Source organism: Trichogramma pretiosum, unplaced genomic scaffold, assembly GCF_000599845.2.
Source record: "Trichogramma pretiosum strain Unisexual culture from Peru unplaced genomic scaffold, Tpre_2.0 scaffold54, whole genome shotgun sequence".
Taxonomy (NCBI): Eukaryota; Metazoa; Arthropoda; class Insecta; order Hymenoptera; family Trichogrammatidae; genus Trichogramma; species Trichogramma pretiosum.
In genome coordinates, this window is record NW_019641628.1 from 408,351 (window position 1) to 428,609 (window position 20,259).

At 41.8% G+C, this 20,259-nt stretch overlaps 1 protein-coding gene across 1 annotated transcript in view; it reads right to left on the bottom strand.

Moving 5' to 3' along the window:
- Positions 1–16,027, bottom strand: part of LOC106651259 (protein amalgam-like) — a 32,785-nt gene extending 16,758 nt beyond the window's left edge. Inside the window, exons 1-2 of the mRNA XM_014369698.2 lie at positions 15,874–16,027; positions 3,942–4,039 (exon numbers count right to left, since the gene is read on the bottom strand). Of these exons, the coding sequence (XP_014225184.1) occupies positions 3,942–4,039; positions 15,874–16,027 (252 nt within the window). The remainder of the gene's footprint in view (positions 1–3,941; positions 4,040–15,873) is intronic.
- Between the last annotated feature and the right edge of the window lie 4,232 nt (positions 16,028–20,259).

The window sequence follows — 20,259 nt, forward strand, 5'->3', positions numbered from 1 at the left end:
TTTCATTTTCGCGATAAAAAGCAGCAGCAGTAGCGACGGTGGCGGCCCGTCAATTTTGCAAAGTGGCTTTATTTACCGAAGCAGCGCGTCGTTATTAACCGGACACCGTGTGTGTCTATGTGCGCGCGTGTGAGAGCAGGTAAAGCAGAGCTGCCACTTTGGACAGAAGAAAAAGCGGCCAGGGGAGCCCGCTACTGGTGCCGTTTCTATGCTGCGTTCCCATGTACATACAAGCTGAGCGAATTTTTGATCGGGGTGCACCGTAGCGTGCAAAAAGCTATAAATTTTCGGACGTGCCAGTCAAGAAGTGTTTAACAAAGGTCGACACCAAGCTCCTGGCTGTACTGTTAAAAGAAACCTTGAAATTAATGTTAAATCAGACGTTAAAATTAAAGTAATCGATGCCGAATTTAATTCAAGGTATTCTTACAGGAAATCTTCATTATCAATTTATGTACTGAATTACTTTTTTTATCAACTGCACTAAGAAAATGAAAATGCAATTATATTCATTATTTTCAATTTAAAACTAAACAAGAAAAATTTAATTTTATTGTTAAATTGAAAATTTTTGGTTGATATTCAGCATCCGCCGCTAGATGGCGAATGCCTTCAACAGTAAATCTGCAAGTGGCAAAATAAAAATGATCGCATATATATAAAAGCACACATTTTGAAAACTCGTAGAACTCCTCTCTTTTCGCTAATTTTGCAAGGGTCAACTACTGATGGACCACTGATATTGTTGTTTCCCTTGCATTGATAAAAACGTATCATTAAAAAATGTTTGCATTAAAAAATTTCCCCAAACGATCCTGAAATTACCGCCAAAGCATGTCCACTATTCAACGTTATCTGCAGGCAAGTCAAACTCCTTCACACTTATTAAGGAGCTCCTCTTCGAAGACAGAATTCCACAACTGCATACCTGTGTTTGGCTGTCTGTTTCACTCGAAAACCTTTGCAGCCCACGCGTTCGAGTATACACCAGTGGCAAATAATTAATATAATCCTCTCTCGCTCCCCTCTCTCTCTATTCATCTCCGAGTTTCTCTTTCTCTAATCCTTGAATCGTTGATGGCCCGGTAATCGCGGAGACTGTACACTCGACCTTTATCGCTTTCATATATTACGACGTCGAGCATATGCTATAGAGAATAGCAACCCCGTAACTAGCAAGATATGGAGTGGCATTTAACTAGCTCCCAACTGCCGTATTAAGAACCAGAAACCAGCGATGGAGCATACACCCACTTGTTTTCCCGTCGTCGTATATAATATTACTTCTTTGTATCTGTCGCTTTAAATCAAAAAATTGTATTCCCCCAAAGGATAATAAATATTGAAGTCCATCAGCTGAATTCAATATTAATTCTTTTTAACAATGGAAATCGAGAAATTGAACGTAAAATTATCTTATGAATCATTTCCTTATTAGACACATTCGAGACAAAGAAAATTTTCCAGACGAACATATTGTTCGAGAGCTTATATTCTGCTCTCTTCGATTATTATGGCTCATGAAAGAGGGCGAAAACTTTTCCTTTGGCTAATAGAAGAGATTGTATGAAGCTCAGACGGTTTAGTTTGTCAATGCTGGGGCAAAACTTTGTGCTGCCGGAGCGATGTAAATTATGATTTTTTGTCAGAGGGAGAAAAGCGTGCCGCTACAAGATCAATTCTAATTCGTTTTAGAGACTTTATTTATCTAGCTTTTTCAGCTTGGCAGCTGGCTAATTTAATCTCTGCATTGAAAGGTACTGTTCAATTCGATTGAAGAAAGAAAAAGGCAGAGACGAATTCTCTGTTCTCAATTAACGCCTCAAATATCGAATTGTCTTTATGGTTCACGCCTGGATGCTCGATTAAGTAACTGCGTGTGCGAGATGAAAAGTTTTCAGCATTGATTTTAAACTAAATTAATAGAGTTTAATTTAATACAAATTGATGGAAGGAGACAATGCGCGAGCTTTTCTCAAGTATCCGCGTGTCAGCTTGAGTTATTATACCTCTTTTTCGTCTATTTCGATGTATACTTTTGCGCGTATCGAATGTCCTAATAATATTTGATACTCGCGCGCAAAAGAAAAATATTATACACATACGGAAAAGGGTAAGAGAGATGGGGAAAATTTAATTTAAAGTTTATACTTATGCTGCAGAGAAGCTGACGTATTGCAGATAGCTGCTGATACGTACATAAAGGGAGGAAACATTCATTTCCGCCTTTCGATTCATACACATACACGGACATACTCGTGTACGGCAAAGTATACCGATGCCAGACGAGGATAATGTAATATACCATTTGCGATCGTGGACAGGAAAATCCGCTTTTATCGGACAAGACTACAAGTATATCCGGGTTGGAATTTGTGTATTCGCAGCTCCGATATTACGTATATATTAAAATGAAAATTCGATTATTTTTCGTTATTATATGTGATGATTTAACGATAATCAAACAAACGTTGTTAAATGCATTCAAATAGCTCAGTGAAAAAAAGGTGCAAAATCAACAAATCATTGTTTGTTAGGGAGATACGAATAAAACCCTTCACGAGCTAGAAACAGATCTTTTCTCCTCGTCTCTCAAGGAGCTGAAGTTTTACGTGTAAACGTCCATCAGCTGTATTTTCCGAGAGATGCAGCCGCTAATAAGACAGGCACGAAAAAAAAGGAAAAATATAGAGCTAAAAAGAAGCGTGTGCCTAGGACTACGTTGAGAGAAAAAAAGCTGGGTAAAATAGAGGATGTTCGCGAGTGGCCAGCGCTACCCGCGCGTATTATACTCCGGCATACCCACGCAAATAGTCTGCCGCGTGGAAAAATCAGTGATCTTCTTGGGTGCGAGAGACGGCCGAGAAAATCGCTTAACAAACTGCTGAACTCACGCCCCCCGGGATTTCGTTCTCTCATACTTAATGGACTTTTTCCCAAGATACGCAACGCGATTTTCACGCGGTACTTGCGAGCTTTCTTCTCTCTCACCCTCTGTATGTATATACATAAAATATACATAGACCACTTGCGATACTTTCTATCTAATACTTGCCGGTGCCAGTGCCGCTCTTACAGTTGTTATGTACGAAAGAGTAAGAAAGAACTCTCGAATACTAACACAAGAATTAGCAGTAGTTTTCATTTCTCGTAAAATCAAAAAGGAATATATATTAAAAGCCTTCGGATACACCTCGTACATATAAACTAATCAGATACTTTTTTGGCACTTGCAAAATGGCAATACTCCATCTGTCGAAATCGAAAATCTCTTGGTCGATTATGACCCCTTTGATCATGATAAATCTTGCTACAATAATAAATTAATTCTAAAACATTAATCGTTATGTTTTCATAGAAAAATGTATAGACAAAGTTACATTTATTTATATGAAATTTGTACAGGCGTGCATTTAAATACACAATGAAAATAAGCATAATATTTTTGCATTACTTATTATTTTGTAAGGACGTGCACGTGTAAAAATGTTATTTGCATGAAATATAAATTTTACCGTGCCTTTTATTTTTAGAATCAATAATTAACTCATTTGAGAACAGCTTTAATAAGTAAAACTTCAAAAGCTCAACAAAAAAACCACATACAATTTTTTTTAATTTATAGAATAACGTAATATACTTTGAATACATATTAATATGTATTAATGTGAACATGAATTTATAAAGATTTGTGTTTGTGTGCATAAATGTTAGGGTATCCCTTATTTGGAAATTTTGCATATGTGACCTCGCTCTCAAGCTTTTTTTAGTTAGCTTTTCCTCGTCCTATAAGAAGTTTTACATGAAAAAAAAATAAAAATACCACCAAAATGCATAGTTGTATAACAGATGCAAAACAACATTTGATCTACATACACACAAACACATACACGATATAGACGTCAAAATGAAAGTGCACACAAAGTCGAATTGTAACTTACCTTATAAGGGCCTAGATTCTCGACGATGCAAGCAAAGACGGCTTCACGGCCCACGGAAACCGTCAGGTTGTTCAAAGGCTTGCCGAATCTTGGTAAGTCTGCAACGGACAGAGTAGTTCGGTTAATTTCATCCGCTTATAATGCTTTCTCTCACTACGTGTATGTGAATTGCATTTATGTATGGGAGTTGCACTTATGAGCCACGCTCGCGGTATTGAATGCATGTACTGTTTAGGATCTTTAAATACATGTATCTTGTGAAAGGGTTTTCGATCAAGTTTTCTGGTGGTATAACACATTATATTATTTTCTGATCATATAATTTTTATCATATACCCGCGTTGCGTCAGAATGAATTAAATACATTAAAATATTAGAATAGTTTTCAATACTTGAAATAAATAATTGACTTCTACTCCTTAATTTATTTCAAGGAATATTGTGAAATATTTTAGAAAAAGATTTTATCCTATCATAGGATAATTCAGCCCGCATGTGTGTGGGTGTCATACTAGGGGAAAGGCGAAAGAAAAAGGCGTCTTTTGACACTCGCTCAAAAACGTTCTCTATATGCGCATGCACGAGCTGTGCGGCGCTTTTATATGGGCTGGAAAATGCAACTCAATCTCCTCGCGGCGCGCGTGCAGGACAAGGCTAAAAGATTTACTTATCGAGCTGGAGCTACGATACAAGGTGCGCGGCCGAGGTAATCCATCGTGAATCGTCTCTTTTAGCCCTATACTAGCCTGGACATGCGCACGCCACTAGTGCTCTCGAGCCCTGTACGTCCTGCGCCGCTGCCGCGTATATATGTAATGCAAGTATAAGTACGCGAATTGCACAGCTGCACCTGGTGCGCCGTATAAACTAGGTATATACTGACGCTGCGTCTTTAGTTCGCAGCGATTTTTCAAGTGCACGCGACACTGCTTCCTTTGTCTCTCGCGCGACCTGGACGGTCAATTTCTTTCTCTCGTGTTCTCGCTTCTCGTCGGATCTCATGCGGCAACTTAACGATTCTATCAACGAATGCGAATCGATTATCCGATCGTGAAAAAGAAAAGAGAATCAAATTTTTACGACCCTGACTTACGCTGATGATCGTGAATAAAAATGCTAGATAGATATACGCCGTCGAGCTTTTCAATTAAATATGTACGATAAGTTCTCAGCTAATCAAGTTGTCTCGTTTCGCAACTGGATTTTTTATTCTTTTTCAAGAAAAAGCACATACGAGTACGCAGGTTTTGCATTAAATACGCGCATGCGAATGTCGCGTGATGTGTCGCAGGCTCGCGTGGCGAAGCCTTACGGCCGTCGCTCGTGTCCGAGTCTCCGCAAATATCAACGTTGCGATTTATATAAAAAGACCCTCTCAAACTATCAAGTTTACAATATGATGCTAGGTATATAGGCGCGCACGGGCCGATGCCATCGGCCCCTGCAGTGCACGGAGCGGATCTCGGATACATATATTGCACGCGAAACTTCCCATCTCGACTTGTTTATCCAATCGAAGCGATGAGGTTTTGTTCTTTTATTTTTGTGAAAATATTTACTGTTTTCTTGAACTGTAAGCAACTACTTCGGTGTACTGAAAAATATAAATACTATCAGCTCCTATCTTGACTAAAAACAAAACTTGCAATACTTGTAAATGGTATTAAAAGGATTCCCAGTGTAAAAAAGGATTTGTTAAAATAAATTTGATTGTTTCAACTATCATAGGATGCGAAAATGAACCGAAAAATCTTCAATGCAAAACGGTAAATTAAAAAAATGCTACGAAGTCATTGCTAATTCACAAATTAGACAGATCTAATCAAGGAATAGTTACATCAGATCGAAAGTCACGTACCGATGGATGGGCACGAGTGGAAAAAAACATGAAAAATACCCATCATATCGAGTATATTTTCACACGCGTAAAAGCAAAATATTCGTCGAATGGTCGTGATAAAAGTTTTGTACATACGCGCACAATACGCGGACAAAGGCAATCCATCAAATGGGCGATTTTTTCGTCGAATCTCGTTGCGCAAAATATTCGTGATAATTTCACCGCAACGAATGCCCACAACCACTCGAGAATCGTCATTAACGATCCGATGTCGCGGCCAAGTGCGCGTGAATTAATCCGTCGTCGTCCTCCTCCTCTGTGCTGCCGCGTCCAGCATCCCCCTCGCGCACACGAGAAGTACAGCGAGCCGGTGTGCATAAGCGCCTCGCTCGCAGCCGTCAAACGCACAAACGACGAACAAACAAGGTCTGGCCCCGCTCGCGCGCACATATCTTAAACGCATATCGGTATTAGCCCCTCTGCTATACTTGGCAGTATAGAGTACTGTGTATACGCGATGACGAGTTCAGGGAGAGCTAGCACCGCAGTAGTAGAAACTCGAGCTCGCGCAGGCATGCATTTACACGTACACAAACATAAGCTCGCGAGCAGCAGTTGAGAGAGAGAGAAACGTGTATACATACGAGCGTCGTCGAGAGATCGCGTGCCAGAGTCCCGACGTTAGGTATAAAGTATGTCAACGTCGTTGTCGTAGCAGCAGCTCGTGTGTGGGCTCTCTCTCTTTCTCTTTCTCTCAGCTGCACGAGCTTCTAATTAACATCGGAATGGCCGCGCGCCGCGCGTTGCTATACTCCGAGCTCGCGGCAATAAATCCAGCAAACGGATAAGCGTTATCGGCAACGTTGAGAGAGAAAGAGAGAGGGAAAAAGCACACACACATACCCTAACAAACACTGCTCGGTTCTGTAGCGTGTGCACGTGGAATTATCCATACATCCACACAGACTCAAGAGCCAACTCTAGTCTCTCTCTCTCTCTGTTTATAGTTATGCGAATATGCGTGAGCTGGCCGTATATATATATTTGCTGCTGTGTAGAGTATAACTTTGGACTAAATTACGAGCTGCCGATCTCTTCGCGAGTATCTCTCTCTCACGCACACATATTGCAGCTAGAGCCTCGGCCAGCGGGGCTAGTACAATGGCTACTCTGTACCGTTCGTATACGCGCTTGCGCTGCTTATATTTTATACTCTTTCAGAGATCATACGCGCCTACAAACAGACACACACACACGCGCACACAGCTAGAGCTCAGCTGCCTAGGCTGTATACGCGCGCAGTACTTTATTTTTTATATCTATCCACGAGCTTTTTTACGATCAAAGCTTTTTACAACGAACGAGATATCGCTTCGCACGCTTTCGCGCGACGATATTTTTCCTATATAATAAATCAAATTAGCTTCGTCGCTCTCTCCCTTCCCCTCTCCTCTCTGCCGTATACTGATGAATCAACGGACGCGCGACTCTCGCACAATCGAGGCCTGGCTGCAGATAATAACAAATTATTAGCCCAAGGAAAATGAAGAGACGGCCTGGCCGTGATTGAAGCGTTTGTTAGTCCTCGTGGGGATGCGTGGCGGCGGCAGTAGCTACGGCAGTGCGCGCTTTAATTATTCTTCTCGCCCCGACGGCTGTAGCGCCACGGCCTGGCTGCCAACAAATTAACAGGCTACACGCAATGTACTTAAACACCTTCTCCTCTCTCTCTCACTTTCTCACTTGCTCTCTCTCTCTGCAACACTTTGTGATCTATCTTTTCTAGCGTCGAGCAATCATCGCTTCTCCGAGCGGGGGTATAAAATATGTCGCTATAGCGTGAAGCCAGGCTACTTACACGTTGCCATGCTTGCATCGCGCGAGCATCGCAGCCCAGCACCATCCCCCCACGCGCGATGTCTTATATGGTCAAAGTAATGCCTCTTCCTGATAAGATTGATCCCTTAATACAAGCCCGGGCGCCGATATATACATACACGTGTAGCAGCAGCAGCAGCACTGCACTGCACTGCCGAGACCGGTGGAACGAGGTACGAGGGCTATATTACCTCGCTTTGCGCGCGCTCTATTCATAAAGAGGCGCATTTCGAGCACTCGAGTTAATGAATATCGATATTCACGTGCATTCGCGGAGGGTCGCTATTTCTAACTGTATATAAGGCTGATCTAATATACATCGAGTGAATTTCGATGTACACACTCGAGGGTCAGAGGCTTGCCACTTCAGTCGGACTTTTTGCAATGAGCAAATAGCTCCGTGCTGCTGCAGCTCGCCGACGCAAACGCAGACGCCGCTGCCGCCATTCAAATGAATCCTCCGGAAAGGCTATATGCCGGTACGTATAAGATAAAATCCAAAAAAAATAGAGGAGCAATCATCAATCGTTCGCGGAGATTAAAGATTATTTGAGAAAAAGAACAGCCCGAACTGGTGCGCGCGTGCATATACGTTCGATTCGAATGAGAAAAGGCGAGCTAATCGAATTTTTGACTGCACTCGCAGCTGCGAGTACGTATTGATGAAAACGGCTTAAATTCTCGCATATTAAAGGCGCGCGTGTCCGTGAATGAAGCCAATCTTTTCTCTCGTCTTTGATGAGGCGTTTTCAACAGCTACGATGATAAAAAAAAGGAAAGAAGACCGTTCTCACTTCATCGCGCCAACTACTCCAAGTCTGTGTGCATGAAACTTGAATGAAAGCTCTTGTACTCGCGTAACCACGCACGCGTGCAAATTCGCTAATAGAGCAAAAAAAAAGAAGGAACTCTCGGTTATATTTATATACAAAAAGGCGCAATTTTAAAGCCGAACAGCGGCGATAACAAGAGTGGCCACACGGCTATTACGCGTGCTCTCTCTCTCTCTCAACGGTTTCTAAAAGCTTGCGAGTCAGCCGTCCTCGGGAACTGCTTGCGTTTAAATACACTGCGCGCGGCGACGTCAACGCGCATTTGCTTAATCACACGACGAAATAAATATTATTTTTTTGCTCTCGAGCGAGAAACGCATTAAAATTCGCCGTGTGTCGGTGTAAGTTTCGTTATACATGCATAAACACATACACGCGTAGTAAAGACGCCATAATTCTTTCATTTTGCTGGCGTGCGAAGCAACAGTGAGAGAGAGAGAGAGAGAGAGGTTAGTGTGGCTGTGTATTTATGTGTGTACGCGTGTGGGTGTGTAGGTGTTATATACAAGCGGGTATACATTATGCCTGAGCGCGCGAAAAAGAGCGGCGAAGCTGCGGCTAAACTCCCAGTACAGTTCCAGGGGCCGATTATGATGCGCGCGTTTTAATTAAAAATCCTATTAATTCACCGACATGGAGCTCTTTCTCTCTCTCACTCTCACTCGCCCTCTCGTTTCCTCTTGCAAGGCTATAATATAAGCCGCGCGTAGTAAGAAGATATATAGAAAGACAGAGAGCAGCCGCACTTAGCCGTACACGGCGGGCTTTTACGATTCTAATTATGCACACGGTACGGTGTGTATATCGATAAAAAGCTCCTTGCGCACGGCTATGTACGAGTATACGTATGTACGCGTGTGTATGTGTGTCTGTGCCTAGGCGCGCGCGCGCCAATTTTATATAATTTTTTTTTTTCTCTTTTTTCGGACCACAACCGTGCTCGATCGTAAATTTCGCGCAACAGAGCTCTCTACGAGAGTTTTCCCGAGCAAAAAAAAGGGGAAAATCTGCGCCTTCTTTGGAGCGCAGCTGATATGAATAATAATATTAATCGTCGTTTCGAGGCAGAGAGCGAGCAGCGACGAGTCAATGTGGGGCCTCTCTTCGTCGTCGTCGTCGTCGTCGTCGTTGCGCGACTCTTAAAACTTAACGCATCTCATTACCCTACCGAGGAAAAGACGTATAATACGCCCCTGCAAAGTATATAATACTTTAGCAAAGAGATATAGAACTTCTTTGGAGAAGCATTACGACTATGGGTCATTTTGTACGAGCGCGCGCGCGCGGCATAGACCGCGAGACCAACTTCGTCGAGCTCTTTTCTTTCTCTCTCTCTCTTATAATGCAATCCTAATTGTAGACTATGATTCCCGACGTGTATAAGGATTCGACCTTATCATCTACTTATGCGTGATGATAATCTTTATTTTATGCTCGGAGAATCTTGTTAGGGTAGGAAAATTGTCGCGACGGCGCTAGGCAAATTTTTCGCCTATCGTAAGCGTCGTCGTATAACGCAAGAGTAAAATAAATGTTGCGGGTAAAGTCAATGCGCGGCGATTATCGAGTCACCAAAGCCAGAGAGCCAAAGGGGTCGATGAGGGATTAATTGAAAGAAAATTGATTAGCTCACGGCTTCGCGAGTGCATGACGTGCGGTGTGTGCAGCTGCTCGCGCGAGTGTGTCGATAGGTCGGCCATTTATGACACGCGATCTTCTCTCTCTGTTCCCGTGTGCGCCTCATCATGAGCGCGAGAGAGCTCGAATACATGTGGGTGTACAAATACACATGGGTATATGTGGCCACGTTAACGTGCACTTTTAGTCTATTATTTCTCATAATCAGTTACCGTCCTAGTTTTAGACTGTCTACGCTTTATGGCGTATCGCTAGTGCCACTATATATACTACAAACAACGTGTACCCGCGAGCTTTCGAACGATCGCATTGCGACGATCGCGTATGTGCATACCGATCGATGTAACGGTTACCGGAATAAATGGCCGATGTCGCGGCTTTGTGACGAAAAAGCGACAGCGAAAACTGCCAACAACAACAACAACAACAACGAACAACAAAAAAATGAAAAATAATTGGTACTCGAGCGAAGGCTGGGATAAATTTCTGTATACACACGCGTGTCAGTTTAAATTGTACGATGGGCTCGCGCACAGCTCTCGCACGGTCCCTCCCCGCGCGCGCCCGCGCTCATGATGACAATCAAGCTGCGGCAAGCGAATTACACCGTGTACACGCGCACGCATATCCTATATAGACGGGCGCGCGCGCAGCTGAAGAGAGATATAGAGCGATAGAGAGCGAGACAGAAAGAGATATTTTGCCGTCAGGCCGTAAACATATTCAACGAGACGCACAAAATGCAACACATATACGGGTGCGCGTGCGACGGAATTCGCCGCACGCGTCTCTCGCTTATGTGCAGCTCGTGTAGAGATACGCCGTGCATCCATAGGCGGATAAACCGACGTCAACGCCGACGCGCGCTGTAAACACACCGCGGGTACATGCACACGCTTAAAATACAATAATATATTATAATGGCTCGGCGCAGCGGCGTCGTAGTCCCGCACACACGTCCCTTCAAAAAAGCTTCGCACGCAGGGCGAGAGGAGAAAGAGAGAGAGAGAGAGAGAGAGAGAGAAACAGAGAATAGTGATTTGCTCGGGCTGTAGAAAATGAATAACGAGAACGAGCGAGTGCTTTGCTCGATTTTCGCGAATACACACACTCTCTCTCGCTCTCGCCAACACTGGCGCAATGCATCAAAGCCTCGAGGTTTTAATAAAATACGTGTTTGTGTATACGTGGGATATGAACTCCCCAATCAGAATCCAACGTAACACACCATCAAACCTGGGCACGTGTGTATGATATACAATACAGTTCGGCGCTGGCTGAGAGTGAGAAACTGCAGCTGACAGGCATTGGTGCCTTGCATTGCACGTCGGTGTGTGCGTGTCTGTGTATTTGTGTACGTGCGAGTATAAGTGTATGAGTGTGCGCAGCAGTCTTCAAAGCAGCCAGTGAGAGAGAGAGAAACGCATATAATGTATATATAGGTATTTGTACATGCATATGCTGACAAGCAAGCATTGTTGCGTAGTTATAATAGTAGTGTCCAAAGGATTGCCTTAGAATTCGATATGCCCTTTGTTACTGTAAAGACTCGTGGCAGAATGGAAAAAGAAGGAAGAATGGGGAAAAAAGGGAGATCCGAAAGACAGAGAAATTTACAAGTGCCGTTCTCTTTTCTTTGCACCTTCGGCAATTATAGCCTTTCACTCGTACGATTCGCTCGTTGACAGAGAGAAAACGTATAGATAGAACACGGCCGAGAGAGAAAGAACAGGCTTCATCGGTTTTGCTTTCGATTCGCGCGCCCGTTTATATAAGAGTAAAGACACCGGACCATCGAGTGCATAGCTGCAGGGCGAGTATAAGCGAGAAAAGCGGGGGGACAGCTGCGCTGCTGCTCAAAGGACTCGTCGAGTGACGAGCGAGCGACGAGCTTGCGAGCTTGCGCGCGGGGCAGGAGGAGGCAAAAAGAGAGATGATAATTTGCCGTAGCAGTCGGCCAAGACTCGAAAGCTATGATAAAAGGACAATGAAGATTTTATAGAGTGGTGTCGATTGACTTTTATGCCGAGGCTATGTACGCTGCTCGAGCTGCAGCTTGCGGAGAAAAAAGCTGGCTTCCCAGCTTTCCCAGCACACACAGCACACTCCCACCGCGAGAAACAAATTTCAATTGTTTTCTGCAAAATGTTGTTCGGGAAATTGCGCTATTTTTTTCGAGAGCCAAGCGAGGAAGTGATTGATCGTTTTTGCGCACGCATGGCAGAGTTTTGATCGTGCTATGAATAATATGGCAGCTGCACACAGACCTCTTTCTGCATAATTCGACGTGGGTGTAGAAATACAACATTTTTAATGAAAGCTTTCGCTGCCTCGTGAATATCGTGTATTGGTCCGAGCCGACATTTTTTGTTGTTGCCATCGTGCGCATACACGAACAAAAAATATTATTAATTTCCATTAAAAGCTGAACAATCGTTGCTGCCTGGGCTATTATATTTATACGTAAAAACGAAAAATCGGCTCAATATTCAACGATCCGCATAATAATCGAAAGCCCGGCGAAGAAAGCCAGCGCAAACACAAGCCCGGGCCAACTCCGTAGCAGCATTTGATGATATTATACGAAGAACAAAAATAAATAGTCGAAGGAGAAGGTAGAAAAAAAAGAGAGAGAAGGCAAGGTATACGTGTGTATGTTATACGTATACAACAGTTTTATGTATAAGCACTACGGGGCCGTGAGCGAGCTTTAATGAGGTTGGTAATGAAAAGCTTTTCGGAGGAAATACAGCCGCGTGTGCACATGAAAATGTGCTCTCCAGCAACGTTAGCCGTTTAATTGCTCAGCTTCTTTTGAGATTTTTGTTCGCCTCTCTTTCTCTCTCTCTCTCTATATATAGTGGTATACATTTATATATATAACACTGGGAGGGATAGTATAGGGCCGGCGTAATCACGACCTGCGCCAACATATAATAAACACGCGTAATACGTACACGCCTGGTGATCGAATTCTTCAACGAATCGAACAAGTACGGTGAAAAAATTTAATGATCCTTTTTTTAACCCTGTGATTACAGCACAATGGCGTACGGCGAGCAGCACGTCGTGGCCGAGCAAGAAACATCATCACTTTTCTCGTCTGCGCTCGGTGCGCGTGAGAAGCGATATATAAGATATATGTAATATAAATATAATTAATTTCACTCGAGGCGCACGCCGACAAATTTTTCATTAATGGACACGTAACAAGTTCCAGACGTTTCTCTTTATTACTCGTGATGCTTTTTTATTATGAAATATGGGAGCGTGGTGCACATTTAAGGGACGTCAGAGGCTCTCGCGATGGAATAAAATTTGTTCGTATCTCAATCGTGCGCCGTGTACTGCGCGGCGAGTTAGCTGTGAAAGGTCGAGAGAGAGAGAGAGAGAGAGGAGGAGACCGATGGTTCTACTACACGCGAAATAAGATGCAAAGAGATTACGCTCTTTTCGCTTCCACCTCTTTCGTTTCGCTTTTTCTTTTTCGTATTTTTTACCCTCCTTTTAGATATAAACATTAAATGTACAAAGTAAACTGTACTGAATCTGAAATAACGAAGGCCTAAAAATCTGCTTTTTCCTTTTTTACCTTTTTTTTTGCAAGACCTAAGTCTTACATTGTATTTATAAGGGGGAAAAAATTGATGACAGTTTGAATGCTAATTCTTTTGCTATGAAACGTATACCAGAGTCCATAAGCCGATTTTACCATCGAGCAAGAAATGTATAATCAATACTGCGTATGTTTTTATGCATTCTTCTTAGTCAGCACTTTTAATGCGAGCATCGTCGTCCCTCTAATATGCAAAATATAGTATTTAATTTACGTATGGCCTTTTTCGGTGCGCGTCGTTTTATCGCCTCATTTAACCACGTGAGCGCAATTAATTTTTTTTCTCCTCGGTGCATAAAATGTGATTTCTCAGCCGAAAAAATAATGCGTGCGGGATGTGTGCGCGCGCGCGCGTATCACAAAGGATTTTTTCTCCTCGTCAGTTTACACACACGCGCCGCAGTACCGACGTGCGCTGGGGCGCAGGAAAAATATATGTTCCTCGCGCGCTCTCGCTATCTCGAGGCAGTACGGCGCCGAGCTTCTCTCATTTAACTAAGCAAAGTTATACACTTCTATTGAGTGAATATTTTTATTTTTCTTTCAAATAAAATGATGATCACGACGTGTAATTTTATGAGCAAATTCAGGAAATATTCAACATTTATTCGTTCAATGTTCCAATTGCGAATAAATAAACTATTAAAAAGTTTCGGAAAAAAAGGCACGAACTTCTCTAATTGCCAATACACCAACGAGACCGTTCTTGTATTTTTCTCTACAAACGAAATGAAAACTACTTTATCGCGTACACAATAATACCAAACGGCTTGTTGTATACGCATCGATCGAACGCAATAAATTCGTAGCTACTTTTCTTGCTCCCCCCCATCTCCCAATAATCTTTAAATGTACAAACGATCGTTAAAATAGAGGGGCAATAATTCTCTCATCTTCGAGCTGGCAAAAAATAAGGGAAAAAATACATTGCCTCCGCTGCGCGGAGAAACTCTGGCGAAACAATAATTAGCGGATGAACACGAGCGCGAGACACGTTACGGTGATAAAGCAAATCAGCGCGCGATTCGGTTTACACGCGTATACCTACACATAGGTACGCGCAGAGATATAGCCGCATACGTATACGCGCGGTATATCAATCGAACTTACGACTTATACCTGTATGGCATACACATGTTAACGAGGGTAAAATATATGCGCGACTAGCAGCGGCTTGACAAATGTTTATGCGCGCGCGTGAGAGGGAGAGGAGCTACGCGGACGCGATGAATCACAAACTCGCCCGGCCGAATGCGGTTACTGGATTAATTTTACACGTTCTGCGTTTTAACGCTTTTTTTCTCTCTCCTCGACTTTTTACTTTGTTTGTAGTTTATAATATACGTATACCGAGCGATGAAATATTATAATTTTCACGTTGTAAAAAAGTCCGGCCCAACGATGGCTTTATTTGACCAAAGAAAACTCCCGGACTTTTCTAGCTGCCCCCTCCCTCCGCCGTTCACCCGAGCGTCCTGTCTCGTTCATTTGTATACGCGCGTAAAAAGCCCGGGTTCAAACTTATACATCGAAACGAACGACGAACAAAGCTCGCGAATTTCCCAGGCTTTTACTTGTATTTATACGCACACACACACACGTACTCGCTCTCACGCACAGTATAGGGCGGCCCGTGCAAAACATCACCACACAGTTAGAACTTGTATACTTATTCGAGCGGCAAGTTGCACGCGCTGCGCTGCGCCGCGAATTTTCGCCGATGCACTGCACGCGGGCGCGTATTTATATACGACGAGCTAGAGCGCGGGAGATGCGCGCGTCAAATTGTATACGTGAAAGAAAGAAAGAGAACGAAATTACAGTCGCGAGCGTGAGCTGAAATCACTTCTTGCGTATATGCGAGTTCGACTCGCGACTTATTCGTTTCTGTTGTTGTTGTTGTTGTTGTTGTTGTTGTTGCTGTCGTTGTTTGCGCGATTTCGCGTATAGCTCGAAGCGAGGCACGGCGCGCAAAGTTCCGCGGGCCAATAATGACAAATGAATATTTGTTTTAACGGCTAAACGCAGCTGCCTCGAGTTCTGCCGCGTGCATTAATACAAACTCGAGAGAATTTAATTACTGGATGAATGTGAGAGAATGGGAATAAAAGCGCGAGTGTGGCTAACCTGTGGCTGGATCGTTGTGCGCCGACGTCCAGGACACGACGAGTACCAGGAACAATTGCCAGGCGAGCACGAGCGAAGCGCGATTATTGTCCTTGCAACTGCTCGCGCTGGTGGACCATTTCCACGAGGACAGGTACATGGTACCGGTGCTCATGTTGTGCCTGCGCTGCGTTGCGTTGCGCTCCCTGCGACGCGGCTGCGTTGACTGGCTGCTCCGCACGCGGCGCGAACCCACGAGACGAGACGGCCTGCAAATACTACAGTGGTAGCTGCTGTAGCCGAGCGTGTGTAGCCACCGCACGAGCACGCGGCCAGTTGTGCGCTCTCGGCTCCTCTTTGCATTTGACGTGCGCTGCTCTGCGAGCCGATTTTGCAGCAGCGGCGAGAGAGTCGCGCGATTGCGCAAGCGCCCCCCGCGACTGCTGCACACACAAACCTCCCGACTTCTTCTTATCCACCTGCACTGCACTTGGCTATGTACTGGGCTGGATGTGTATGCATCATCATTATCATCCTGCATACACACGCACACACATACACATATATTTGCGCGGTACATGCACACGACCCATACTCTACATGTGCATTGCCATCCTGATTCGCTTTCCATCTTTATTTGCTTAAGATGGAAGAGTAGGAGTTAACTCGGAACAGTTTAAGACGAGCAAAGCCTCTGGCTCGATCTATTTCCGGCGCAAATAAATCACATTTTTCAGCATTAAAGCTACAGTAGCTATAGTATTTTCAGCGACGCAGACTTTTGTTGATTATTTTCTTCATTTATTCCACTTGTAAACTATTGCATGATTATCTAACACATGCTTATCCAGCAAGATTCTTTAATTTCATAAAATCTTACTTCTTGCAATACACCGAAACTATAATAAAGTAATCGAATCAATATTCTAACAGTAGAATTAGAATTTAACCCATTTCACGCTTATTATATTATTTATGCTCACTGTCATTTCTTCGATTTATTTCATCCGAGGAACAATTTTAACATTTTCCATCAGTTATTCTCTATTTCTTTTGAAATAATCAAATTCTATTTTTGGTAATTTCATAATTTCGAATGTATTTCTTGTACGTGATATTTCACGTTTTATGAGCTCTATTGAGTACATAATCAATAACCACTATCGGAAAAGTTTGACAAATTTTTTATTTTTTAAATTGACATTTGTAGAGGAAAATGCAGACAAAAATTTTCATTCATATTTATGGACATCAATAGTCTTTTCTTATACATCAATAAATGAAGTGGAAAATATCAAACTGAATGAATTTGATGAAAAATTGAAGGATATTAGCATCGCTTCAATTATCATTCATACATATTTTACAGTATATGATTCAATTATGGAAAGGTATATGCCCCTATTTCCGGTCAGTTAAGCCCCAATTTTGGTCAACTTTGAATTAATTTTTTCTATAGGATCGAAACTTGATATCGGAATTTGAATAGTATGTTTCTGTTGAAGATGTTTGATTCATTCAGGCAATTATTAAAAACAAATTTTTACGTATAATTACGTTATTAATATTAATTATTCATCAAATATAGAGACATGACCGAAAATAGGGGCGCATACCTAAATAAGTATTATTCAAATCAAAAAATCGTCTATCACTGTAAAATGTAATATTTAAATATTTTCGAAAAATTTTATGCCGATAACCCTAAGCCTGCATACTTGAGTTTCAATCGAATCCAATTTCATCGAATATCCGAAAATATTATTCCAAATTTTCTAAATAATTTCAACGGCACTGTTGAAAATATTTACGTTGTCTTTTGTAAAAGTAGATGTTTTTTGCCTATATGTAGATAAATTCAATATTATGTAAAATCATTAAAATAAATGTGAGTGAAGCCAAAACATGCTAGAAAGAAGGTGTTGAAATATTAAACTTGAGCATCTATAATTATAGAACACTCGTATAATTTTTATGTTTTCTACATACATACATGCTCGTTGCAGCTGCCCTGCAGAAGAGTCCAGCAGCAGGAGAATATGGAAGAGATGCTTAAGGTGTTACGACAAACTAAGGAAGTTGCAGAGAAGCATCAGGAGGAGCTGATCCTGCCGGAACAGAAAGTGATCGCTCAGATTCCACCACTAACAGTTCAGCCTATTTAGCCACTTCTACCAACTTCACCTGTTCGGACTTATAGCCGTAGCAAATAGTGAACAATTTGAGGTCGTAGTGGACTGTACTATACATTATCCATACAAGAACATTAACGGCAAATTGAAAAACTTAGTGCATAGTAGCAAATTTTTACAGCAACAGATCAATTTGTCTTTGTTTCTTCCAACCAAATTAAAGAGACGAGGGAACCAAAGTTTGTTCTTTTTGACAGAAACTTAGCAATTCAAAAAAAGAATTAAAACGTGAAATTGTATTTGGATTAACATACGTTTTTAGATTTTTCAAAACAAACATTAGATTCGAGGGACGAAGAATTACTATCTGATTTGCTGGATCGTTAAAATTGTAAAAATTTATGGCTCAAATAAAACGTACTTCGTTATAAATTTGCTCCAAATTATATGATTATTTTGACTTTGTCACTTGCAGATTTACTGATGATCGTACTCGCCACTAGTGGAGAAGGCTGGCATTAGCCTATTGACTTTGAGCCGTGATGGTAGCGCTGCAAGAAAAGTAGTCCATTCAACAAACTATATTATATAACCAATTTATTATCAATAGAAAAAAATTAACGTACATAATTGTTTATTTGAAACTAAAGACTAACAGCTGTTATTATTAATTGTACGTTAATTTTTTTCTATTGATAACAATTGGTTCCTATAAGATACATGTATTTCCTACAGAGTTGCAGGGTCGCGTATTTTGTTGAACGGACTACTTTACTTATATATCGCTGCTCAAAGCTAATAATGTGAGTAAGTATGCAAGTTTGTGCATAAATCTTCAGTTGTATCAAAACTATACGGATAGTTAATGTTTTTTGGTGAACATTTTCAACAAGGAGTTTTTAGTGTATTTATTTCGTACTCGGTGTTAGTTTTGTCATAAATAAACATTATTCATACATAATTAAAAAAAAGAAAATCGTCACTTATTGATTGAAATTTTTTTCTTACAATCAATTTTCTATTTTTTTCTAATTTTGAAGGGCCCGAATAACACCTAAAATCGAATCTTACTCTAAATCTTAAATCTAGTCATACTGCCGAATTCCCAAAGATGTCCGAAAAATCCTGTAAAAATTTATATTTTTGGAACGATTTTTAACCCTTCTTATTTTATATAATTTTTTCATTCTCTTTAAGATTGTCAGTAAAAAATTAATAAATATGAATGTCCCTACCAAGTCTAGTCCGTTTGATAGTTTTAACAAGCACCGAATTTCATTTTTTTTTTTTTTTTATTTTTGTAAATAATCACTTGTCAACCTTTATCGAGAAAAGTAGAATGATTCTGAGGAATCTCCATCAAATTCGGTACTTTATAACCACCAAATTCCGACTAATTTTTACAACGAAAAGTTCTCCTTCTCGTTCTTAAAAGAGCTTATATATAGGCCTATATCGGTCCGTGTGAGAGGGAGGAAGTTCAGAGCAGTGCCATGGGGATTAAGGGATACATTAGTTTCTCCAGAGCTTCTTTCTTCCTCCATTTCTGTCCGTCAGGCGAAGTTATGTGCTGAAAATGTACTTTCGTCGAAATGATCACCTTTAAAATATTCAATTAAACGACCATTTGGGTAGCACCACTGCTCGAACGAGTAAGAAAGATCTAACGACACTCGGCGACTCTTTACGACAGTTCAAATGTTACGTTTCTCTAGATAAAGAAGTGCATCAAGTAGGTGCATTTAAAAATTATCCCGGCATTTTTTACATTTAAAGTGAAAAATTTTTTCGCGCAAAATTATTTATACCACGAAGAAAAAACGTAATCATAATCGTTATTTGAGTATTTACTGCTTAACCGTCTGAAAAGGTCTTTAACAGCAGAATCTTGTTGACCGATTAATTAGCCGATTGATGCACGCACTGCGTGCTACGCATAAGCTCTTTAATAGAAAAAAAGTAAGCATGACCCTTGTAGATTCAACACGGATAATAAGCCGCTGGAAAGCAGAACAAACAGTTTTTTTTCCGCGCGGAAGCGACTGGCTCTACCATTCCCGACTCATCGTTGCATAGGAATGTTAAAAAAATACTCGCTGAAACATAAACGTGTACGTCGGCCCGACCGACGCGCGCTCCTGAAATTTATTCTTCTCAAAACTATAGTTGGGCGCGCGCAGCTTGTACAGGTGTATTTGAGCTCGCGCGCCCGTGCATTATGCGGATCGAAAACGAATGAGAGAAGCTCTAGGCTTGCTTGTTTAGGCCGCGCGCA